We start from the raw sequence: 26,050 nt of genomic DNA, 5'->3' as shown, positions 1-26,050 counted from the left end.
GCATCCTGCAGAAGGTGAGAATCTATACTAAGTGCTGCTTCACTGGGATGGACATCTCTGGGCATGTCGAATCTACAATAGAATTCGTTCAATCTATCAGGGAGCTCGGCGGCTGCCTTTAAGCCCTGTGATGATTTGCATCCCTTGCCAAACGCCCTTGGTGTCGTTGGCACGTAGTTTGGCTTGCAGACTTATATGCACGGTCATGTCATTATATTTGGCTTTAGCTTTTCTCACAGCATGCTCAAACTCATCACTCTTAAAGGCTTCATTTTTCTTTGAGCAGAGGGTTTTAACCTCTTTACCGCTCCGTTCCCATTGAAAAGCATTGGCAGAATCTGCCGCAAAGGCAGACTTAAGAAGCTGACGTTGGGCATTATGCCAGTGGTCAGAAAGACACACACACACACACGCGCACACACACACACACACACACACACACACACACACACACACACACACACACACACACACACACACACACACACACACACACACACACACACGCACACGCACACATTATAAAATGTGTACTGTATGAAATCTAACAAAGTAAGGGTAATATTTGGAGCTGCATGTCATTTAAATTCCTCCTGACCCATGCAGGAGCGAACGGCGGCCTGGACTTTGGAACCACCAAGGTGTCTGAAGAAGTGAAGCGGTTTGTCAACCTGAAGAACAAAGGCAAATATGAAATAGCTTACAAGTGAGTTGGAACTCCTGCACCAATAACATGATGCACCTGTATCCACAGTGAATAAGCATTAAATTAATTAAACATAAGATGTTACTTACCATACCATAGATGGATCAGTGATTCCCAAACCTTTTAGCTGAGTCATAACCCAAAGGAGAGAATGGTTTGTCTTTGATTTCTTCATGAAATTACTGAAAAAAAGTTTTAATTGTGTTTTTTATCCATGAAAATACTTTTTGTGAATGTTTTTTTTTTAATGTTTTGAAATTATAATTAAGGGATCCATGAAAAATGTGACCCTGCAGGACCCACAAATGGGTCTGGTCCAGGGGCGAGCGCTTGACACACACACACACACACACACACACACACACACACACACACACACACACACACACACATACTGCACCGATCAGTTCGATCTGATTTGTCTGATTTTTGACTGGATATTTTGTTCTGCACCAGATTCACGTTAGAGCGAACAGACCTGTCTCAGCCAAACTGGGCCTCCATCTTCACCGTTACGCCCAACCACGGCACCCTGATGCCCACAGAGAGGTCCACGGCAGTGCAGGTTCTCTTCAAGCACCACAAGGAGGTCTCGCTCAAAGATCAGCCTGTTCTGCAGTGCCAGGTTTGAATTTATTATGTTGCTGATGGTCAATGTTTTAACCCATTTTGGACTGAGGTCGATAAAAAAAGGCTTCTAAATCTTTCTGAAAAACCTATGTTTCTATGTCAGTGGTGCTCAACCTTTTTTATGTCAAGGACCCCCAGAATTATCTCTATTGGGCCACGGACCCCCATCTCAAAATATGTAGTTCCAGGGACCCCCCAGAAACCAATATTTTAGTAAAAAATGTTCGCTCTGAAATATATATTCAAAGATCTGCGCCACATTTTCACGACTTTTCAAAAATAGCAGACCTACAAGCTCGGAGCCACTTGGTGCTCGGTGAGCTTGTAGATCTGCTATTTTTCAATACCTAAAGTAGAACAGAATCCTTAAAACACCAAAAGGTTCCCGCCCCAAAATCAGGGAGAGAAAAGGGCATACACGGTCACCACGCATCGTTACATTTTGCCATTGAATCTATATCCATTACCAGTCCAAAACATTCGAATACGCCAGTGTATGGGACGTTATCTGCCAGCTACGTATTCGTCCCCCCCGCCCCTTTACCAGTCAAAGTAGGATTTTCATCTCTGAAACTACGAGTGTTGTCCGTGGTTTTTCTGATGCATCCGAGGTTCGGATGGCATTTGTGATTTTGTACCGCGTCGCTCCCGACATGTTAACGTTTCTGGCGAAAGGTAAACGGCGTGAGCTAACGTTAATAACCCATTCTGACCGGGCACCCATTTTGGTGTTGGCATCATGTTATGCTTTAGCTATTGAAAAATAGCAGATCTACAAGCTCATATCGCGCCACCGAGTGGCGCGATACGAGCTTGTAGGTCTGCTATTTTTGAAAAAAATCAAAGAACGACTGACATTTTTAGAATCTGATCTCAGGTCAGAATGGGTTCGTCAGACCAGCGTGTGTCCAGTGGAAACCTCGTATGAATCTGATCTCAGGTCAGAATGGGATAATAGCCGATCATTACAATGGTGGTCTCCAGAAACCGGAAATGAAGACGACCAAATAGAGGAAAAAATACCCTGGCAGGGTTTACTGCCACCTTGTGGCACAGAAAGGAAGAAAAAAAAGTTGATGTCTTTCTTTATTCATAAGTCCCATTTTTGTGTCCCATCAAGTGCCGTTTGTTTGTGTTGAATCCCTGCATGCCTGTACTACTGTATGAGCTTGTGTTCAAACATTCTGCAGGTGATTGAGCCGAGCATCAGGGAGAAAGGAGAGACCATAGCCATCATTCCAGTCAAGGTTTCCATCCAGTCAGTCTTCTCCAGGTCAGCACATGTTGTTTTGGGGATCAATATGGCATTACTGACACCAGTTTTTGTAGTATTAGTAGCCTATATGTAGATTGTAATGTGTCCCTCATTCAAATGAGAACATTTTGTATAGATAAAATAATTGTCATTCAAATGTTTGATTTGAATCGATGTGAACATCCTCTCTCTTTGTGTCTCGATCAATCAACGCAAAGACTTAGGCTTTGTCCACATGTAGGCGGTTATTTTTAAACAGATCTTTTCCGTTTTTGTTTTTGCAAATCTCTGCGTCTACACAGCCCTGTTAATAATGAAACTGTCAGGATGTAATAGACATTTTTTTAATCTGATCTCAGGTCAGAATGGGTTAAAAAAAGATATCGTCCAAGCGACAATGTAGCTAAAGTGGCACAAATCTGTGTTTGTCTTGTCTAACGGGAAAATAGTTTTTTTTAACCCATTTTGGGCGGGATCTACAAGCTCATAGCGCGCCACCGAGTGGCACGCTACGAGCTTGTAGGTCTGCTATTTTTGAAAAATCGAAGAACGACTGACATAGAAACATAGCTTTTTCAGAAAACTGTCAGGATGTAGAAGACATTCTTTTAATCTGATCTCAGGTCAGAACGGGTTAAACAAATAACCGGCTACGTGTGGACGGGGCCTTGTGCCTTCTAAAAGGTCTCATCACTTATGATTTATCATCTCATGAGTCATAACCTACAGTACTAATCTAATATGGCCAATAATGCTCGACTATATCTGCCTCCTATTAGGTACAAGATCACACCTACGAGTGGCCTCAGCTTTGGTCCAGTGGTCTACGGCTGCAGGAGGACACAGACGTTTACCGTCGAGAACACGGGAGACTTTGAAAGCCGCTTCAGCATCTGCCGCTTGATCAAACACACGCCTGCACCACCTGGGAGGCCAGGGTAGGACACCTTTAAGTACAACACCATGTCACACACCTGCACCACCTGGGAGGTCAGGGTAGGACACCTTTAAGTACAACACCATGTCACACACCTGCACCACCTGGGAGGTCAGGGTATAGGACACCTTTAAGTACAACACCATGTCACACACCTGCACCACCTGGGAGGCCAGGGTAGGACACCTTTAAGTACAACACCATGTCACACGCCTGCACCACCTGGGAGGTCAGGGTAGGACACCTTTAAGTACAACACCATGTCACACACCTGCACCACCTGGGAGGCCAGGGTAGGACACCTTTAAGTACAACACCATGTCACACACCTGCACCACCTGGGAGGTCAGGGTAGGACACCTTTAAGTACAACACTATGTCACACACCTGCACCACCTGGGAGGTCAGGGTAGGACACCTTTAAGTACAACACCATGTCACACACCTGCACCACCTGGGAGGTCAGGGTAGGACACCTTTAAGTACAACACCATGTCACACACCTGTACCACCTGGGAGGTCAGGGTAGGACACCTTTAAGTACAACACCATGTCACACACCTGCACCACCTGGGAGGTCAGGGTAGGACACCTTTAAGTACAACACCATGTCACACACCTGCACCACCTGGGAGGCCAGGGTAGGACACCTTTAAGTACAACACCATGTCACACACCTGCACCACCTGGGAGGTCAGGGTAGGACACCTTTACACACAACACCAGTGGTGGAATGTAAACTAAGTACATTTTACTCAAGTACTGTACTTAAACTCATTCACCGCCAACACCGCCATCTGGAGGCTGAATTTATACTCCAGAACCGCCACCGTTCACTGCAATGTTAAACGTCTTATTTTGAAAGCCATTTTACTCAGAAATGGAAAAACATTGTACAGCGGTGGAAAGAGTACTCCAAATGTGGAGTTAAAGGTACTAGGTAGTAGGCTATAGACAACATTTAAGCCTATAAAGTCAAAATTGGGAGTACCTTTTCCACCACAATGTGCAATACAGCCCATACACATTCATCAGGGCTGATACTTACTTTCCCATAATGTGAGTTAGATCGAATCACTTCATCAGTCATGGACACATTATTATACATTATACACTATACTATACATACCTTTATACATTAAAAGTATCACGATCAGGTTTCTGCCGATAATGTCCGATGATGATGGTGATTCAAGTTTCTTTATTAAGAAAAACACCTTGAGATGTAACATCTCATTTTCGAGGGGGTCCAAAAAGAAGGATAATGCTGCTTGACTAATACGATGTACTGGCTTGGATATATATTCATATATAAACCCATTTACTATCACACAAGTAGTCCAATTTTGTGTACGTGGGTTTGAGGTGCCATTTCGCTATCAAACTCAATTCCATCCCCAAACTGTCATTAGTAAGGTATGTCAAAACAACAATATGTCTTAACCCATTCTGAACGGGCACCCATTTTGGTGTCGGCATCATGTTATGCTTTAGCTATTTAAAAATAGCAGATCTACAAGCTCATATCGCGCCACCGAGTGGCGCGATACGAGCTTGTAGGTCTGCTATTTTTGAAAAATCGAAGAGCGACTGACATTTTTAGAATCTGATCTCAGGTCAGAATGGGTTAATCAGACCAGTGTGTGTCCGGCGGAAACCTCGTATGAATCTGATCTCAGGTCAGAATGGGTTAATTATCACCTTGCTCCTTGTCTGTCTCAGAGCTTCAGGTCCAGTAAAGCGCGGGCCTCGTGAGAGCCATTCAGCCAAACAGCTTCCTGCTGGGAGGCGCATGGAGGCCACTCAGAAGGACACAGGTGTCACGTCGCAGGTGAGAGACACGTTTTTTTAGACCCACCAGAAAAATGTGTTTATGCGAACGCATCATTTACTGCATAAACAGCCAAATGGCACAGATTATGCCGGGGTAAAAACCTGGCCAATTGGAGTAAGACTGGTTTCAGTGCTATTTGGCATGATCCTCTACCATACTGAAAAGTTCCATAAACATGTGACTCTGCATTCATGTACTGTATTAGGGGCAGAAGACATTTTCATAGATCACACCTGTGTGAACTGAGTGGTGCAGGCTGCTCAACAACAGTACAACACCACTGGCTGGCTGCAGCCAGTTATAGTGCTCAGTGTGAATGGTCCTTTTAGGCTGCTCAACAGTGCCACTTTAGGTCACCCAGCGGTATTGCAGCTGTTCATATCCCGTCCACACCATTTGGCATAGCCCTCTACCATATTGCCAAGTTTCGCAAAAACTGACTGCACGATTAAGCCAGAACTGCTATTTTTGGTGGAAGGAGAAGAAGAAAAAAAAACTACAATAAGGGACCAAAGCCCCTTTGGGCTTGGCCCCTTAACTAGTAAGGAGCACTCAGCATGTCTTTCAAGATCAAAATCCCACAGGCAAACAGTTTAGAATATCAAAAAGCAGTTTGTCGCTCATTGTCACGTGACTCCTGATATATATATATATGTGTACCCAATTTGGTGAAGATTGGTAAAACAATTATGATTTGTCGCATTTGTATGTGATATGTGATTCGGACGCGTATCGTCGATCGGTCAAGCATTTTGCCAGATAAGGCCGGGGCTCAACTGAGTGCGTTTGCGTTGTGTCGCGTTTGGATGGCGTCAAAGCATGAAGCGGGGCGAATGTGTGACGCCGTCCAGACGCTGTCCAAACTCCCCCTGCCCTCATCCATCCCCCCATCTCCCAGGTTCGCCTCACTGTGGGCGTGTTCACGGTGTGGCCCTGCGCGGGGACCCTGCTCCCGGGGGCTCACCAGGTGGTGACCGTGGACTGTGGGGCGGAGCAGGTGGGCGACTGGAGCGAGTGTCTGTCCGTGGACATCAGTGACCGGGACCCAAAGGACCAGCCGGGGGGCATGCCCTACAGACTGGTGGCTGAAGTCTGCGTGCCAGGTGTGTGTGTGTGTGTAGTGCTTTACTGCTGTGTCAAGTTATTCTCACGTATTGAACACGTGGGCTGCGAGTGGGCCCCCAAATAATTGGCAAACACTAAGATTTTATTGTTTATTGTTTATTAGGATCCCCATTAGCTTTTGCCTTGACAAAAGCTAGTCTTCCTGGGGTCCGTCCGACACAGACAATCATTGTATCATTTAACAAAGGCAATACTTACAATTGTTTACAGATAGTATAACATTAATATATATGTTTAAAACATTCTTTCTTTAAAATTAAAAAACAAATCTCTCTCTCTCTGCTTCTCCAGGGATTGGGGGAGACCTCGGCTCTATCTTTGAGGAACACCGTCTGTGTCGTAGTAGCAGCCTGCTGTCCTCGGAGGAGTTCTGCGGCGCCGAAGGTATCTACGCTCTGGACGACAACCGGTTCATCTTCAACAATGTTCTGGTGGGTCGCTCGGCCCAGGCCCGCTTCAAGCTCACCAACAGTGGCAAGGTGCCCTGCCTGCTCAGCCTCGCCATCAAGCCGCTCAATACAAAGGTAGGGCGTAAGCCATTAACTAAGACCTGAGACCAGATTCTACAAAATGTCTTCTAAGTCCTGACAGTTTTCTGAAAAACGTATCAGTGGTGCTCAACAATGTTCATGTCAAGGACCCCCAAAATGATATGTATTCGGCCACCGACCGCCATCTGAAAATGTTTTGTGCCAGGGACCGCCAGAAGCAAAGATTTGAGTTAAAACCTTTTCTAAAAATAGCAGATCTACCAGCTTGTAGATCTGCTATTTTTCATTAGCTTAATTCGTTTAAAAAATAATGGTTAAAAGTGGTTAAAAGCTAAGGTGACAGAGATGCATTCCAGGTCTTAATGCATGCATAGATGGTTGCACACCGTGTCTCGCACTGAAAATAAAAGATCTACAAGCTGGACCTCGTAGAACAGCTATTTTCTGTGTGAGACACACCAGTACAAATCATCCATTAGACAGAGAGATTCATGAGATATTATCCAATGCAGTCACATTGTTTGGCTTCGGGGCTGTTATCCTACCGGTGGGTATAACCCATTTAGACCCGAGTTAAAAACATTCACTTTGAAAGAATATATATTTAAAGATTTGCGCCACATTTTTACGATTTTTCAAAAATAGCAGACCTACAAGCTCGTAGCGCGCCACTCGGTGGCGCGCTATGAGCTTGTAGATCTGCTATTTTTCAATAGCTAAAGTATAACGTAATGCTTAAAACACCAAAAGGGGTTCTTTAGGGGTAGCAGCTTTTTAAAGTTGTCCGTTCTTCTCCACAGTCGTCCCGCAGTCTGGAAGTGTTTGATCTGTCTCCGGCGAGACTGACCATTCCTAGCCAGTCGCACGCCTTTGCAGTGGTCACCTTCACACCCCAGACCATGCAGCTCCACCACGCTGTGTTTGAGGCCTCACTGGAGGGGCCAGGGGCCACCAGGTAGATACTATTCACTGTGTTTGAGACCTCACTGGAGGGGCCCACCAGGTAGATACTATTCACTGTGTTTGAGACCTCACTGGAGGGGCCAGGGGCCACCAGGTAGATACTATTCACTGTGTTTGAGGCCTCACTGGAGGGGCCAGGGGCCACCAGGTAGATACTATTCACTGTGTTTGAGGCCTCACTGGAGGGGCCACCAGGTAGATACTATTCACTGTGTTTGAGACCTCACTGGAGGGGCCAGGGGCCACCAGGTAGATACTATTCACTGTGTTTGAGGCCTCACTGGAGGGGCCACCAGGTAGATACTATTCACTGTGTTTGAGACCTCACTGGAGGGGGCCACCAGGTAGATACTATTCACTGTGTTTGAGACCTCACTGGAGGGGCCACCAGGTAGATACTATTCACTGTGTTTGAGACCTCACTGGAGGTATATCGATAAATTGAGAGAATTCCACGCACCACGCTCCTACACAATGCCACCACGGAGTCGGAAAACACGTGCCCTGTCGAATGAGGTGACCCTAGGATTATGAAACTCCTGTGAGACACCTATGGTAACAGATTCATTCTACAGGCCACAGGTTTCTGCGTCAACGTGTGGCGTTAGACGTACTGTGTGCGTGCGTGTCACTTTCAGGTTACCACACGTTTAATTATTTCAGTAGTGCTATGTTGCTATGCTTTCTCTCTAAATGGTAAATGGTAAATGGTGCATTTATATAGCGCCTTTATCCAAGGCACTTTACAGAGATTGTGCATTACATTCACCCATTCATACACCGATGGCAGTGGAAACCATGCAAGGCACCAACTAGCACATCAGGAGCAATTAGGGGTTCAGTGTCTTGCTCAAGGACACTTCGACAGTAACTCTGGGGGAGCCCGGGTTCGAACTGGCAACCTTACGGTTACCACCCAGGCACTCTACCCCTGAGCCACCGCCGCCCCTCTCTCTCTCTCTCTCTCTGTCTCTCTCTCTCTCTCTGTACTGTATCTCTCTCTCTCTCTCTCTCTCTCTCTCTCTCTCTCTCTCTCTGTACTGTATCTCTCTCTCTCTCTCCCTCTCTCTCTCTCTCTCTGACGTCTGTCCCTCTGCTGTCCTCTCTCTCTCTCTTGGAACCAGCACGCTGCCCGTGGTGAAGAACAGGATATTGACCTTTGACCTGACGGGAGAGGGCAACCTGCCCAGTGCGTGTGTGGTGCGTCCGGCCCTGAGGAACGCCCAGGGAGAACACGTGCTGCGGTTCGGACGGCTGCTGGTCGGCAGCCGGCGCACCGCGCCCCTGGTGCTGAGGAACGACGGCAACGTACCGGCCCAGGTCTAATGAATGTCCCGTTACATGTTCTGTTGTCTGGAGTCGTACCGGCTCAGGTTCAATGTCTGTCCTGTTACATGTTCTGTTGTCTGGAGTCGTTCCAGCTCAGGTTCAATGTCTGTCCTGTTACATGTTCTGTTGTCTGGAGTCGTTCCAGCTCAGGTTCAATGTCTGTCCCGTTACATGTTCTGTTGTCTGGAGTCGTTCCAGCTCAGGTTCAATGTCTGTCCCGTTACATGTTCTGTTGTCTGGAGTCGTTCCAGCTCAGGTTCAATGTCTGTCCCGTTACATGTTCTGTTGTCTCGTACCAGCTCAGGTCCTGACCCACTGTTTGGGAAACAGTGATGTAATCTAGACCATTAAATACACGCCTTTCATGAGGAACCACTGGAATGAACAATTCAATCCTGCTTTTGTTTTTTTCTGTAGGTCCAGATGGACATGCTGGATAAACAAGGAGTTTTCACCCTGAAGGCTGCTGTGGGCAACTCCTGCAGCTCCATCCTCAGCACACAGTTAAAGGACACCACTGAGTCAGGTAAAGCCTTATGCAGCTCCATCCTCAGCACACAGTTAAAGGACACCACTGAGTCAGGTAACGCCTTATGCAGCTCCATCCTCAGCACACAGTTAAAGGACACCACTGAGTCAGGTAACGCCTTATGCAGCTCCGTCCTCAGCACACAGTTAAAGGACACCACTGAGTCAGGTAACGCCTTATGCAGCTCCATCCTCAGCACACAGCACAGTTAAAGATGGAGTGCCGTGTTTTCTGTACCTTTTCTGTTTTGTATGTCTATGGAGTTAACATTACTCTAATAGACCAGGTGTGATTAGAATATTCAAATATGTCTTGAGTCAAAAGGCCCAATCGAAAATAGATTTTTTTGTGACATCCTAACCCAGCTGTAGGCAAGGCTTAAGTTCAGGTGGGTGGTGAAAACCAGGTATATGAACTGGTGGGTGTGGCCATATAGAATAATTGTAACTCTTTCTGTACACCTTTTTGAAAACAATCTTCCTCCTAGTACAGTATAATCATAGTACCTGATGATCATGTTTTAGGACATCTTTAAAGGACACCACTGATCTCAGGTATTATTATTGCACTGAACAAGGTTCACCGAAGCTATAAGAGGGGAGCAGCTTGCACAGTTCAAATGTGACTCTAAATTATCAAAATTAAACTCCAAAAACGACACCAGCACACACAAACAGAAGAAACATTGCACATCATAATGATGTGCTCTTTGGTGACACCTCTCACCCTCCAGAGCGTCAGTGGGTGCACAGGGCGTCGTTCGCGCTGAGCGCGGGCCAGCAGCTGGGCTTCGAGGTGGGCTTCCGCTCCGAGCGGCCCCTCAGGGCCTCGGTGAGGATGAGCGTGCAGGTGAAGGACAACCAGTACAACGGTACGGTCGTACTGCTGTCTGCCGAGGCCTACCAGGACATCATCTCCCTGGACAACGTCAGTAGAGCTGGGGCTGAGGAGGAGGAGGAGGGGGACACCGAAGAGGGTAGGAGAGGAGTTTTATTTTATTTTTCATATGTCCAACTTTGAGGGTTTGTGTAAACACAAACATTGTCCTAACACAAACATTGAATGCCATTTTTTCTTTTTTTTTTAAGCTTAAGCAGATACAGGCTATGAGAAAAATACATTCAAAGAGCCTATCAATGACCTGCAGCTACTCTGTCGGGCGTACAGTATGTCTAAACTGAATGTTGGATGAATGACAGTCCTTGAGCTTTGTGGGATTACAGTCACATACTGAGGAGGTGTTTGTTCAGCCTCTTCTTGAAGGCGTGAACACTGCTAGATGTAATGTCTCCAACAACCACAGGGGGACCATTGACAGTGAATGGCCAGCTTTGAGTGTTTGTGTAAACACAAACATTGTGTAAACACAAACATTGAAGACAAAAGTGAGGACGCAAATTATGATTGCCCGGGATGAGATGATGAATGTATGTTTATTGATTGGATACTTCATTAACATTTTGCATGGACCAGCACAGGTAGGGACGGTACCATATAAGGTCTGCTTAAAAGGATGAATCCAGGCCGGTAATCCAGCCTGGCTGCGTGTCGCGGGTTCGAGTCCCTAGCCTGTCGGCCTTTGCTGCATGTCTTCCCCCATCTCTCTCCCCCTTTCCTGTCTAATTACTGTACCCTATCGATAAAAGGCAAAAACGCGAAACAAAATCTTAAAAGGATGAATCCAAGAAAGACTATTGTTTGGCTTGTTTCCATTGGCGTCCTCATGGAGAGGGTGCAGGAGGAGGGTGGGGTGGGGTGGGGGGGAGTCAGCCCAGTGGGAAGGAGAGAGAGATTTGGGAGGTTGATGGGTTGTGTGATCTCAGTTGTATGGTGTTATTGGTGGAAGTTACCTCAACTCTTCATTAGAAATTGAACAATTCAGAGAGAGATAGAAATGTTTCTTCTTCCTTAATTTTTGTAAAGGATGGAGAACATGTGGCTTTAGTTATTAGGTATGATTCCTGCCCCCCTGCAGCCAAAGGATGGAGAACATGTGGCTTTAGTTATTATGTATGATTCCTGCCCCCCTGAAGCCAATCATGGCCTCTTCACTAATCAGTAAATATTGGCCCTGCTGGCCTATTAGGGAGAACACCAGCCAAGTATTCCCTGCTGCATAATTACTAGGAGCTCGTTTTCAGCATGACGTTTCTTCATCACACATACAGTTCCCCAGGCAGCACTCAGCTCCGTTAAAGAGCTACTTTGTGATGCATATTCCAGGAAGAGACCCCCCCCCCCCCCCCCCCAACGACCCACAGGTTGAGAACCCCTGGTCTAAGGGAGCCTTCTAGGCTTCTACCTGACTGTGTGCATGTGGTCCCAGCTCCATTTTGTCTTATCCCTCGTGATGAAGTCATCTAAAGTAGGAAACAACTACCAAAAAGTCCCACATTCGACACAATCTTTGGTGTTTTGTTTATTTCTCTCTTGTATCAATTATGGTAATATTTTCTCCTTGCTGCTCTAGCTCTTTTCTGCCACCATTAAGCCGGTGTCTTTGGCCCGTGCAGGTGCTCACGACGCGGTGCTGAACTTTGCCGACTGTCAAGTGGGCCGGCGCCACCAGGAGAGCTTCACCATGACCAACCACAGCAGCGGCCAGGTGCTGCGCTTCGAGTGGCCTGCGGGGGGAGCTCACGTCTCCTTCTCTCCACAGGTTAGAGCAGTGGTTTCTCAACCAGTGGTCCGGGGACCACCAGTGGTCCTGTATTACATCTTTAACCCTTGAGAGCATTTGGTTTCACTGTACGCTCTCAAGAGTTAAATTATTGTTACACGTCTGCATTACTTATTTTACAAGAAGTCTACACAATTAGAGAATGTAGAAGAATTGTGATTTTGATCAACGTTTGCCTGTTATCTCTCCTAATGGTGCCGACATCAATACAGCATGGCATTCATGTGGACAAAATCTTATCCAACGATAACCAAATATTCTTTACTTTTGGGTCTGAGTTGCTAAACTCCATCAAATGGTGGTCCGTGGCTCAAATTAACTCAAGGGCCTTGCAAGCGTGAAGCGAGGAACGCAGGCGTTGTTGGCCTGGATCAACACAGGTCTCCTCCAGGTCTGTTGAAGAGGGTCTGGATCAACACAGGTCTCCTCCAGGTCTGTTGAAGAGGGTCTGGATCAACACAGGTCTCCTCCAGGTCTGTTGAAGAGGGTCTGGATCAACACAGGTCTCCTCCAGGTCTGTTGAAGAGGGTCTGGATCAACACAGGTCTCCTCCAGGTCTGTTGAAGAGGGTCTGGATCAACACAGGTCTCCTCCAGGTCTGTTGAAGAGGGTCTGGATCAACACAGGTCTCCTCCAGGTCTGTTGAAGAGGGTCTGGATCAACGCAGGTCTCCTCCAGGTCTGTTGAAGAGGGTCTGGATCAACACAGGTCTCCTCCAGGTCTGTTGAAGAGGGTCTGGATCAACACAGGTCTCCTCCAGGTCTGTTGAAGAGGGTCTGGATCAACACAGGTCTCCTCCAGGTCTGTTGAAGAGGGTCTGGATCAACGCAGGTCTCCTCCAGGTCTGTTGAAGAGGGTCTGGATCAACACAGGTCTCCTCCAGGTCTGTTGAAGAGGGTCTGGATCAACACAGGTCTCCTCCAGGTCTGTTGAAGAGGGGCGCAACAACGCAAGCGTAAAAACAAAGCTAAACAGAATCCAGGAGTGCACGTAATGAGCACGCGCACAATAAATTCACGGGACCGCGCTCACGTAAATACGCTTGCGTTGTCGCACCGCAAATGAACTATAAGCACGTTTTATTGCTCCCCGTTTGCAAGGCCCATCCGATTGTTTTACTGTATCCCAGTGAGCGCGGTCAGGACCTGGACCAATTAGTGACGTCTGGCATATAAATATTGATAAAAACTAAAACGAAGGGTATTTTGTCTATAATTTCAGTTAGTTTTAGTTCATTTTGAGGACACACAATACAGTTTCAGTTTAGTTATCGTTTTTTAATTTATTTTTAGTTATTAGTTTCAGTTAACTAAAATGTTTTGTTAATTCCAGTTTTCGTTTTTTTGTTCGTTTTAGTTAAAGGACCACTTCACCACTTTTCAACCTATCTTCATATAATAGGTCCTCACTAATAATCATGATAAAATGGCACGATTTTCTTCTACTCTGTCTGTGTCTCATAAGAGGGCTGTGGGCAGTTCAGAAACCGTCTTCCAGTGACATCATTGATGGTGAATACAATCTAGTAGAAACTGCAGGCTTTCTAAGTAAATTTTATTCAAAGAGAAAGATTTCAGAGGTTTCACAGACAGAGAATATGACTCTTTGTTTCTTTTTACATTTTCTCCCACAACTCCCCTCCCAGTCATCCCCACCCACCATCCCTCCCCACGAGGCCAGACATACAAACAACATATAAACACAGGTATAAAATCATTGGGTTGAGTACAGAACAACACACATAACAAACAGTATATACACAGGTATAAAACCAAAAGGTAGACAAGACACTAAGATATAAAGAGAGGGATCATATGGTTATGATTAGTGAACAATTTCAAATGGGGGGTAAAAATAACATTAACAATAACACAAATAGGTAAATCAAATAAAACAAAGTAATATTAAAAATAAAAAAAAATAAAAATAAAAAACAAGAAAAATAAAAGCTTAATTGGCTCATTTCTCGACTCTCATGTGTAATGATTTCCGATATATTATGCTATATATATACACTGCACCAAGTAGAGATCCGCACACCCACACCACGTGTCTTCAGTCAGGTGAAAGTGATTCTAAACTGCCTACATACGATATTAAAGGTTGCCAATGGTTGTAAAATTTGTCAGAGGACCCTCGAATTGTGAATTTGATCTTTTCAAGTTGCAGAAAGGACATAACATCAATCAACCATGATTTAGCCGAGGGAGGGGACTTAGCCTTCCACTGTAAAAGTATCCTCCTGCGGGCGATTAATGAGGCGAAGGCAATAACATTAAGTTGCTTTCTGGGTAAAACTACATCCTCCTCCGGGATTCCAAAAATTGCAATTTGGGGGCAAGGCAAAATGGTCGTCTCCAGCACTTCAGAAATTATGTCAAAGAAAGATTTCCAGAATGGGATCAATTTGGGACAAGACCAGAACATGTGGGACAGATTCCCTGGTGATTGTGAGCATCTATCGCAACTATCCGTCATGCCCGGATATATTTTAGATAACCTTGCTTTACTGTAATGAGTTCTGTGGAGAACTTTAAACTGAATGAGGCTAAGCCTAGCACAGGAAGAAGAAGAATTAACCCTCTCCGTTGCCTGCTCCCACCACTCATCTGAAAATGCGATCTCCAATTCGGCCTCCCAGCCTGCCCTGATCTTATCCAAACCCGGGTCTCTGCGGGGGATAGTCTCGTAGAGACAAGAAACAACACCTCTAGCTAGGCTTGCTGCAGGCATAAAGACCTCCACACCCGACCGCATAGGTAACTGCGGGAATGTTGGAGAGTGGGTTTTAACAAAGTGTCGAACCTGAAAATATCTAAACCGGTCAGATTGTCGCAGGTCATAAGTTGCACACAAATCTCCGAATTCTGCAAATTGGCCATCTATATACAAGTCTCGGAAGTAAATCAGACCTTCTCTTCCCCATGCAGCAAACCCAGAGTCCATTTTAGCAGGTAAAAAAAGATGATTATTGCAGATGGGTGCTGACATGGTGAGCAATGACCAACCAAACTCCTTCCTAATCTGTCCCCAAACCTTAAGTGTTGAGACAACAATCGGGTTTGTACTGTATTTTGACGGCACAAAAGGTACAGGACTACACACCAATGCTTCAAGCGAGGACGAAATGCAAGAACCAGCCTCAAGCCTACACCAGCAGTCTTCAGGCTCACTCAACCAGAGAATTATTTTGTGAATGTTAGCAGCCCAATAATAATACCTGAAGTTTGGAAGGCTCAGTCCACCCTCAGCTCTAATTCTCTGCAGTAAAGGCAATCTGATTCTTGGGGTTTTACCTTCCCAAATAAAGGATGAAATCATAGAGTCTAATTTAGTAAAAAACGATTTTGGGAGGAATATTGGGAGACATTGGAAAAGATACAAGTACCTAGGTAATATGTTCATTTTAACAGTCTGTACTCTGCCAGCCAGGGAAAGAGGCAGAGCATTCCACCTCTGGAGGTCAGTCTTAACCCTGGTTGTCAATGCAGTGAAATTTTGTTCAAGAAGAGAGCCAAAAGACTGGGTTATATTTATACCCAAATATTTGAAGCCATTGTTTGCCACATGGAAAGATTGGAGAGACTGGGAAACATCACGGGCCAGTTCATTAATCGGGAAACACTCACTTTTTTGTAAATTTAGTTTGTAACCAGAGAAGCTTCCAAATGTGTCAAGAAGGGATAAAATGTGTGGAATACTGGGAACAGGGTCAGATATGTAGAGTAACAAGTCGTCCGCATAGAGGGACACTCTGTGCTCAATACCCCCTCTCCTCACCCCAGAAAACAGAGTTTCAGCTTTTAACGCTATGGACAATGGCTCAATGGCAGCGGCAAACAGCAAAGGGGATAAGGGGCATCCCTGGCGTGTCCCACGTGTGAGTGGAAAAAATGTTGATCGACAGTTGTTTGTTGCGACACAGGCCTGCGGGTTAGTGTAAAGCAAGCGTATCCATGACAGGATCCTTTCCCCAAAGCCAAACCTCTCTAGAGTGAGGAACAAGTACCTTAATTCTACCCTGTCAAAGGCCTTTTCCGCGTCCAGTGAGATTACCACTTCCGGTTCGATCTCTGAACTAGGGGAGTTGACGATGCTCAGTAGTCTACGGACATTAGCAAAAGAGTGGCGATTTTTTATGAAGCCCGTCTGATCTTCAGATATTACCGTGGGAAGAACCGTTTCCAGTCTACCCGCTAGCACTTTAGCCAATATTTTTACATCCACATTGAGAAGTGAAATTGGACGATACGAAGAGCAGCAAGTGGGATCTTTATCCTTTTTAAGAAGTAGAGAAATGGATGCCTGTGTAAGGGTCGGTGGTAGCACACCCTCTTGTAACGAGTCCTCAAACATTTCTAGGAGCAGAGGAGCCAGCTGGTCTGTGAATTTCTTAAAAAATTCTACCGAAAAGCCGTCAGGGCCCGGAGACTTTCCACTTTGCATCAGCCGGATAGCTGATATAATCTCTCCAAGCGCCAGAGGTCGATCTAGACCACGACAATCCTCTGAGGAAATCTTGGGAATAGTTTGTTTTGAGAAAAACTCTAGCATAGTCGAGTTGTCCTCCGGCGCCTGGGACGTATAGAGTTGGGAGTAAAATGTCTTAAAAGTGTCATTTATTAATTTGGGATCTGTAGTCAGTGATTCTGAACTGTCACGAATCTGGGAAATTGATTGTGAGGCCGATCTACTCTTTAACTGGTGGGCGAGAAGACGCCCCGCTTTGTCCCCATGCTCATACAAAGTACCACGAGATCTGAGGAGAAGCCGCTCTGCATCCCTAGTTGTTAAAAGGTTGTATTCTGTCTGGTACGCAACTCTGTCCTTGTAAAGCTCAGGGGTCGGACCAATGGCATAATGATAGTCAATATCAGTGATAAGAGCTAACAGTTCTCTTTGTCTAACGAGACGAAGCTTGTTGGCATGTGCCGTATACGAAATTATTACTCCCCTGATATTTGCCTTTAATGTCTCCCATAGTAATGAGGGTGAAGTTTCACTGTTCTTGTTAGTCATAAGGAAGACGTCTATAGCTTGTGAGATAGTACTGCAAAACTCATCAGACGAGAGTAGAGAAACATCCAACCTCCAAACCCGAGCCTCCTTGGGCCTAGACCTAAAGGTTAGATCGAGGATTACAGGGGCATGGTCAGAGACGGTTATAGCAGAGTAGTCTGCTGAGACCAGGGACGGCAGCAAAACCCTATCAAGGAAGAAATAGTCTATGCGTGTGTACGAATGGTGGACATGACTAAAAAAAGAAAACTTTTTTACCGTTGGGTGTAGAAATCTCCATGGATCGATGCAGCCACACTGGTTCATAAAGGTAGAAAAGGTTTTAGACATCTTTGAGGGCACGGCTACTCTGGTACTAGACCTGTCAAGAAGATTGTCTATAAAACAATTCAGATCACCGGCCAGTATCAGGTGGTGGGTGTTCAAATTAGGTAGACTAGACAGAAATCTTTTCATAAAGACAACATCATCCCAATTAGGTGCATATACGTTAACAAGAACAACAGGGGTCTGATATAATGAGCCGGTTACAATGACAAAGCGACCAGACGAGTCTGAGACAACGTCAGTAGAAGTAAACTGTACATTCTTATTAATCAATATAGCTGTCCCACGTGTTTTGGTGTCAAATTTGGAATGAAAAATCTGACCAATCCATGGTCTAGAAAGCCTTATTTGATCCGCAGTATGTAAATGGGTTTCTTGTAGAAATGTAATGTCAGCTTTAAATTTCTTGATGTGGTCGAAAACCTTAGCTCGTTTAACAGTTCCATTTATACCTCCAACATTCCAGGAAAAGAACCTGACTGCATTTCCTCTTAAATTTGTGTCAGTCATAGTGTAGTGTTATAAGGGTGTGCAGATCTCTCAACAGTGCCATACATACACAATGAGTAACGGTGCGAAAAATTACAAGTCAATGTAAAGGTCGATACAGGAGCCAAGCTAATACCATGAAAAAGAGAAAACATTAAATAAAAGACTAAATCAAAAACATTGTTGTTGGGCCCAGCCACGTTTCCCTCAAAGCCACCCACTCCCACCCCCCACCCACCCCTTTCCAAACTCAAAAACCCCTGAAAAAACAAACTCAAAAGGACCCCTTCCGGTCCTGTGGAGGCCATTCAGGATAGACCACTCTCTAACTACTTTCACCATAACCCACAAACATTAAACATTATATTATCCCTATATTAAGTGTATCCAGATCAAATAAATCAATGAGTTTAACCGAAATCCTATAGGCTTCCTATAAGGAAGCCAAAAGCTTGATAGCAAGGAATAAATAATAAAATAAAGAGAAACCAAAACCACCCAACAGCAAAACCTGTCAGTCTGTCAATCAACGAATTGAGACGAATTAAATCAAATCAAAGCCTCCTGCAAGGGAGATAAGTTTGTCACTTGTAACAAGATAAAGAAACTAAAAATACTGACAACAAAACTCGTCAGACTCGATAATGAGTTGAGGCAAATTGAACCCGCCCGAAGGACAGACACAGGCATCAAATAATGATTGAGAACCATCAGGACAACCAGACAACAGGGCCAACGCACGATAGCAATAATATCAGCCCAATCAATAGCTCCAATAAACGCTCTATTCGATCCTAAGGTAATAGATAATAATATATAAAGATAAGTAGTGATTAAGTATACTGATAACCTAATCTATCAGAGAACAAACAAAAGAAAAAGAAGGGCGTTTAGTTATTAGGTTGAAAGCCATCTGACCGACCGAGCCCACACACCAGCAACCCCAAGTACAAATGGCATCATTTATCTGCCAAAATTGCCAGTGATAGTATCATTAACCTGAAATAAACGATAAAATTATAAAAATAAATAAAAAAATAAGAAAGATGAACACACACACACACATACCTTCGATAGAGTATACCTTGTAGATACATATAAAAAAAAAGATATAAAACGAATAGCAAAATATTGACACAATTACAGCATGCATGTACAACCCAGTGCACACACACATCAGGCCTAATTAGATTCAGTCAAACATCTTCAGTGAAGGTTTTAACATTGATCTATGTCGCCGCCCAGTGGAGACCAATTGGCATTGAAGAGAATAAAATAAATAAACAGTATGGTAGGAGGTTCATAGATGGGAAAATAGTAATAATAATAATACACAACGATTGAGAAGATGATGTAAAAATAAAAATATCTATCAGTACAAAATATATACATACACACACGCACATACTGTACACACACACGCACACACACACACACACAGTCACACACACGCACAGCCACACACACACACACACACACACACACACACACACACATACAGAAGTGCAAGCATACACAAGGACACATGCATACATACTATAAGACAGCAACAACAAGAGTCCACGAAAGAAAAAGAGAGAACAAATACAATGAAATAAAGAGGCTAACAAATATGATGTCCATCAGAGGTGGGGCGCATGTATATGCGCGATCAGTCTACCAGAATACTCTCGATCTACTCACGTCAAGACCCAGTGTTCCGGCGCGCCCCGATAGTCCCAAACAAACGGCAGTGATATGTGATTAATCGTCAGATGCAGAGCCACCACGACCGGAGTCCTTTCTGTAGTTCTGGATGAAGCTTGTGGCCACCAGGGGGGAATGAAGCCACTTCTTCTCACCGCCTGGGAGGCTTATGCGTAGTCTTGCAGGGAACAATAGAGACGGACGGAGACCCATTTTGTAGAGAACAGCCATCTGGGTTTTGTATTCTCCGCGTTGCTGCAGCACGTCCGCTGTAAAATCCTCGTAGAATCTTATTTTGTGGCCGTTGTATTCCAAGGAGCCACGCTTACGTGCCTCCCGCATTACCAGCTCCTTGAGTTGGAAATGATGAAAGCAGACGAGGACGGTGCGAGGCCTATCCTTGGAGCCGGGTGTAGCAGCACCGGTGCGATGAGCTCTGCACAGCTCAGGGGGTTTTGGCAACACATCCGCTCCCAGAACATCCATAAACATTTGAGAGAAAAAGGTTGTTGGACGTGTCCCCTCCCCCAACGATTCTGGTAGCTCCACAACGCGGACATTGGACCTCCTGCTATGTCCCTCTAGACTGGACAGCTTTGTCTTCATCCATTGGTTGTCCTGTAGTAGCTTAGCATTAGCCGCTTCAAGCTGCTCAAAACGTTGTGCAATCGTCTCGGCATTTGTTTCGAGACTCCTTATGCTCTTGCCTTGGTCGACCACAGTGGCTTTCATACTGTCTATTTTCTTCTCCAGGGTGGTAAACGCTGCTTTAATGTCCCCCGCGAGTGCTTCTCTGTGTTGGTCTAGGCTAGACTCTAGCAATGCAGCTATTTGGGCCATAGTCACAGGACCTGAACGGGCCGCAACCGGCGTAGTAGTCATGGCGGCTGTGTTGTCGTCGTCACCCGCCGGCTTCTCACTCACGTTGGGGTGTCTGCTTCTCTTTTTCCCCGTTCCCGACATGTCGGCTATGTTAGAGGCTTCGATTTACTCACGAAAAAATAACTTTTGATGAACGATATATAGGGCTAAAATAGGAAAATAAACTGTGTTTGATGGGAGTGGTGAAACGTGCGTCTACTCCGACATCCTGCGCATGCGCTCTCCCTGCAGGCTTTCTAGTCCTGAAAAGTTGCAATCCGAAAATGGAAGCCATCGTTCTCACGGTAATGAAAATCTAAACATTTTTGTAAAAAAATCTTGTTTAAAAAAATAATCCGCCTAATGATGATGTCACTGGAAGACGGTTTCTAAACTGCCCACAGCCCTCTATGAGACACAGACTGAGTAGAAACAAATCGTGCCATTTTATCATGATTATTAGTGAGGACCTATTATATGAAGATAGGTTGAAAAGTGGTGAAGTGGTCCTTTAACTATTATAACCTTGGTCTGGATTGGGTCAAACCAAGACTGGTTCCAGAATATCTCTTGATTTCAACCAACATAAATTCTGTTCCCACCAAGGCGGACGTCCCCGGGTGAATTGGAGAGAGAGTCCGATCGGGTTAGATTTGACTAGTTATAATTATGACTTAACCCATTTAGACCTGAGGACGATTCCACTCAAACATTTTCATGTCAAGGACCCCCAGAAATATCTGTCATTGACGGCTGCCCCCCATCTGAAAATGTGTTGTTCCAGGGACCCCCCCAGGACATTTGAGTTCAAAACGCTCGCTCTGAAAGAACATATTCAAACATTTGGGCCACATTTTCCCGATTTTTCAAAAATAGCAGACCTACAAGCTCGTAGCGCGGCACTCGGTGCCGCGCTACGAGCTTGTAGATCTGCTATTTTTCAAAAGCTAAAGCATGACACAATGCTTTAAACACCAAAAGGGGTTTCTCGCCCAGAACGGGTTAAGTTGGACCTGATGATGACATCATCCGGTGACCTCATTCATCGCATCAGGCTTGAAACATCTCTTCTGCATTTTTACTGTTTAGTGTTCAATAATTCCTTCTTTCTTTCTTTCTTTCTTTCTTTCTTTCTTTCTTTCTTTCTTTCTTTCTTTCTTTCTTTCTTTCTTTCTTTCTTTCTTTCTTTCTCCTCCTGCAGGTGGGACACCTCCACGCCGGCTGCTCAAAGGAAGTGAGCGTCACCTTCTCCTCCAATCAGCCGGTGACATTGGCGAAAGAGCCAATGAGGTGCAAGCTGTGCCAGGTGGAGTTTGAGCAGGCGACGGAGCACGTGGCCGACTGGGACGACCGGCAGAGGACCGTCCAATGGGTGACCGCCTCCACACAGGCTGCTGGAGCCCCGCCCCCACAGGCTGCTGGAGCCCCGCCCCCACAAGCGCAACCTGCTAACAGCAAGGTGTGTGTGTGTGTGTGTGTGTGTGTGTGTGTGTGTGTGTGTGTGTGTGTGTGTGTGTGTGTGTGTGTGTGTGTGTGTGTGTGTGTGTGTGTGTGTGTGTGTGTGTGTGTGTGTGTGTGTGTGTGTGTGTGTGCGTGCGTGCGTGCGTGCGTGCGTGCGTGCGTGTTTTCTGAACAACATGAACCCCTGAGCTGAATTCCAACACCTAAAATCTTGGCCACTCCAGTATGGCAGTGTTACGGTGAAATTGCGTGACAATCGTGGAGACATCACATGACACTGACATAGGACGTCACGTCAGTACGTGGAAATAAGTCTCGAGGACGTTCTTGTGTAATCCTCGAAATTGCAATGCTTTTCAAATAAATCAAATCCAAGAATCCAATCAAAATCAAGCATTACTTAACCCATTTTGGGCGGGAATCCCCTTTTGGTGGTGTTTTGGCATTGTGTTGTCCTTTAGCTATTTTTGAAAAATCGTGAAAATGTGGCACACATTTGGAATATATATTCTTTCAGAGTGAACATTTTTCACTCAAATCTTTGCTTCTGGGGGGGTCCCTGGAACAACATATTTTCAGATAGGGGTCGGATGCCTATTTGTTACATAATAATAATTAAATTATGTATTATTAATTTATTATACATTATAATAATTAATAATAATAATAATTTTGGGGGTTCCTTGACATGAAATAGTTTGAGAACCACCAGAAAACAAACGTAGGTCTAAATGGGTTAAGTAAAACATGTGAGCTCTTCTTCCATCACTACATGCGTGTGCGTATGTAGCTGATAACGACGGACCCTGAGCCGCCCTGCAGCGTGGTGGAGGGCTCGCAGAGGGAGCTGGAGCTGCGTGTCAGCGCCCGGTGCGACTACGCCAAGTTCAGCTGTGACACGACTGAACCCATCGCCTTCAGAGACACCATGCTGTACCAGACCAGGCTGCACCGGTGAGTCGGCTCTGCATGCTTCACCGTAGAACAGCGTTTCTCTAAACGTTTACATTTCAAGGTCTCCCCTTAACTCTCACAGTATACTAAATGGAACCAAATGGTTAGGGTTCATTTGATTCCATTTGTATACTGTCAGAGGTACAGACTATTTAGACTGCTATATTAAACTATACAACAATATGGAAATTTGAGGTACTTTAATATTTCAACATAAAATTTCACACAAACAATATTCCTAAAAATATTCCCTACCATTTACCATCTCACAGGAGAAAAATGAGCACAAAACAATAGAGGGTATGCGCGTGACATCAGCATCAAACCCGGAAGTTATGCAGGAATGCCTACTGAGTGGCAAAAAACGACTTTCTGGCCTTGACAGCCCTAGCCATGGTTCATGACTCTCGTATTCATACGAGAGTCATGAAGAAACTTCACCCTGTTTTTTGCGCTCGCTGCATTTACAAGATTTCCGTATATCGTTAGCCTCATAGGATAAATGCCTAAGTCATTTTTTGGCGAAATTGAGATTTCTGCCTACAGGTGCTCTCCTGGGGCTGCTGCATCGTCCTGGATCAGCGCCTATGTCCTCAGCCAATCACAAAGCTCACTATCTTCAAAAATGATGATCTGCCTAAGTCACTTGTGTGATTTGAGCATTTTTACGTTGCCGCCTAACTCACTTTGTGTGACTTGGGCATTTTTACATTGCATACACAGCAAACAACAGTTACTCTAATAGACCCCCAGGTGTTTAGTATGGAGTTAACATTACTCTAATAGACCCCCAGGTGTTTAGTATGGAGTTAACATCACTCTAATAGACCCCCAGGTGTTTAGTATGGAGTTAACATTACTCTAATAGACCCCCAGGTGTTTAGTATGGAGTTAACATTACTCTAACAGACCCCCAGGTGTTTAGTATGGAGTTAACATTACTCTAATAGACCCCCAGGTGTTTAGTATGGAGTTAACATTACTCTAATAGACCCCCAGGTGTTTAGTATGGAGTTAACATTACTCTAATAGACCCCCAGGTGTTTAGTATGGAGTTAACATTACTCTAACAAACCCCCAGGTGTTTAGTATGGAGTTAACATTACTCTAATAGACCCCCAGGTGTTTAGTATGGAGTTAACATCACTCTAATAGACCCCCAGGTGTTTAGTATGGAGTTAACATTACTCTAATAGACCCCCAGGTGTTTAGTATGGAGTTAACATTACTCTAATAGACCCCCAGGTGTTTAGTATGGAGTTAACATTACTCTAATAGACCCCCAGGTGTTTAGTATGGAGTTAACATCACTCTAATAGACCCCCAGGTGTTTAGTATGGAGTTAACATCACTCTAATAGACCCCCAGGTGTTTAGTATGGAGTTAACATTACTCTAATAGACCCCCAGGTGTTTAGTATGGAGTTAACATTACTCTAATAGACCCCCAGGTGTTTAGTATGGAGTTAACATCACTCTAATAGACCCCCAGGTGTTTAGTATGGAGTTAACATTACTCTAACAGACCCCCAGGTGTTTAGTATGGAGTTAACATTACTCTAATAGACCCCCAGGTGTTTAGTATGGAGTTAACATCACTCTAATAGACCCCCAGGTGTTTAGTATGGAGTTAACATTACTCTAATAGACCCCCAGGTGTTTAGTATGGAGTTAACATCACTCTAATAGACCCCCAGGTGTTTAGTATGGAGTTAACATTACTCTAATAGACCCCCAGGTGTTTAGTATGGAGTTAACATCACTCTAATAGACCCCCAGGTGTTTAGTATGGAGTTAACATTACTCTAATAGACCCCCAGGTGTTTAGTATGGAGTTAACATCACTCTAATAGACCCCCAGGTGTTTAGTATGGAGTTAACATTACTCTAATAGACCCCCAGGTGTTTAGTATGGAGTTAACATCACTCTAATAGACCCCCAGGTGTTTAGTATGGAGTTAACATCACTCTAATAGACCCCCAGGTGTTTAGTATGGAGTTAACATCACTCTAATAGACCCCCAGGTGTTTAGTATGGAGTTAGCATTACTCTAATAGACCCCCAGGTGTTTAGTATGGAGTTAACATCACTCTAATAGACCCCCAGGTGTTTAGTATGGAGTTAACATCACTCTAATAGACCCCCAGGTGTTTAGTATGGAGTTAACATCACTCTAATAGACCCCCAGGTGTTTAGTATGGAGTTAACATTACTCTAATAGACCCCCAGGTGTTTAGTATGGAGTTAACATTACTCTAATAGACCCCCAGGTGTTCTGTATGGAGTTAACATTACTCTAACAGACCCCCAGGTGTTTAGTATGGAGTTAACATTACTCTAACAGACCCCCAGGTGTTTAGTATGAAGTTAACATTACTCTAATAGACCCCCAGGTGTTCTGTATGGAGTTAACATTACTCTAATAGACCCCCAGGTGTTTAGTATGGAGTTAACATTACTCTAATAGACCCCCAGGTGTTTAGTATGGAGTTAACATCACTCTAATAGACCCCCAGGTGTTTAGTATGGAGTTAACATCACTCTAATAGACCCCCAGGTGTTTAGTATGGAGTTAGCATTACTCTAATAGACCCCCAGGTGTTTAGTATGGAGTTAACATTACTCTAATAGACCCCCAGGTGTTTAGTATGGAGTTAACATTACTCTAATAGACCCCCAGGTGTTTAGTATGGAGTTAACATCACTCTAATAGACCCCCAGGTCTTTAGTATGGAGTTAACATTACTCTAATAGACCCCCAGGTGTTTAGTATG

General features: G+C 44.7%; 1 protein-coding gene across 1 annotated transcript in view; it reads left to right on the top strand.

The window, feature by feature from the left end:
- The window catches only part of hydin (HYDIN axonemal central pair apparatus protein), a gene marked incomplete at both ends in the record, with an annotated part of 178,481 nt that overhangs the window by 115,484 nt on the left and 36,947 nt on the right, over positions 1–26,050 (top strand). The window contains 14 exon segments of the mRNA XM_083764015.1: positions 607–706; positions 1,163–1,331; positions 2,527–2,609; positions 3,371–3,529; positions 5,251–5,359; positions 6,204–6,465; positions 6,779–7,011; positions 7,779–7,933; positions 9,066–9,261; positions 9,688–9,796; positions 10,533–10,775; positions 12,313–12,458; positions 22,063–22,320; positions 23,113–23,276. Of these exon segments, the coding sequence (XP_083620141.1) occupies positions 607–706; positions 1,163–1,331; positions 2,527–2,609; positions 3,371–3,529; positions 5,251–5,359; positions 6,204–6,465; positions 6,779–7,011; positions 7,779–7,933; positions 9,066–9,261; positions 9,688–9,796; positions 10,533–10,775; positions 12,313–12,458; positions 22,063–22,320; positions 23,113–23,276 (2,386 nt within the window).

The sequence above is a fragment of the Protomyctophum parallelum genome, assembly GCF_964188405.1.
Source record: "Protomyctophum parallelum genome assembly, chromosome: 4".
NCBI classification, from domain to species: Eukaryota; Metazoa; Chordata; class Actinopteri; order Myctophiformes; family Myctophidae; genus Protomyctophum; species Protomyctophum parallelum.
The sequence above is the reverse complement of the archived record's forward strand: the minus strand, read 5'-3'. Positions and strand labels throughout refer to the sequence as shown.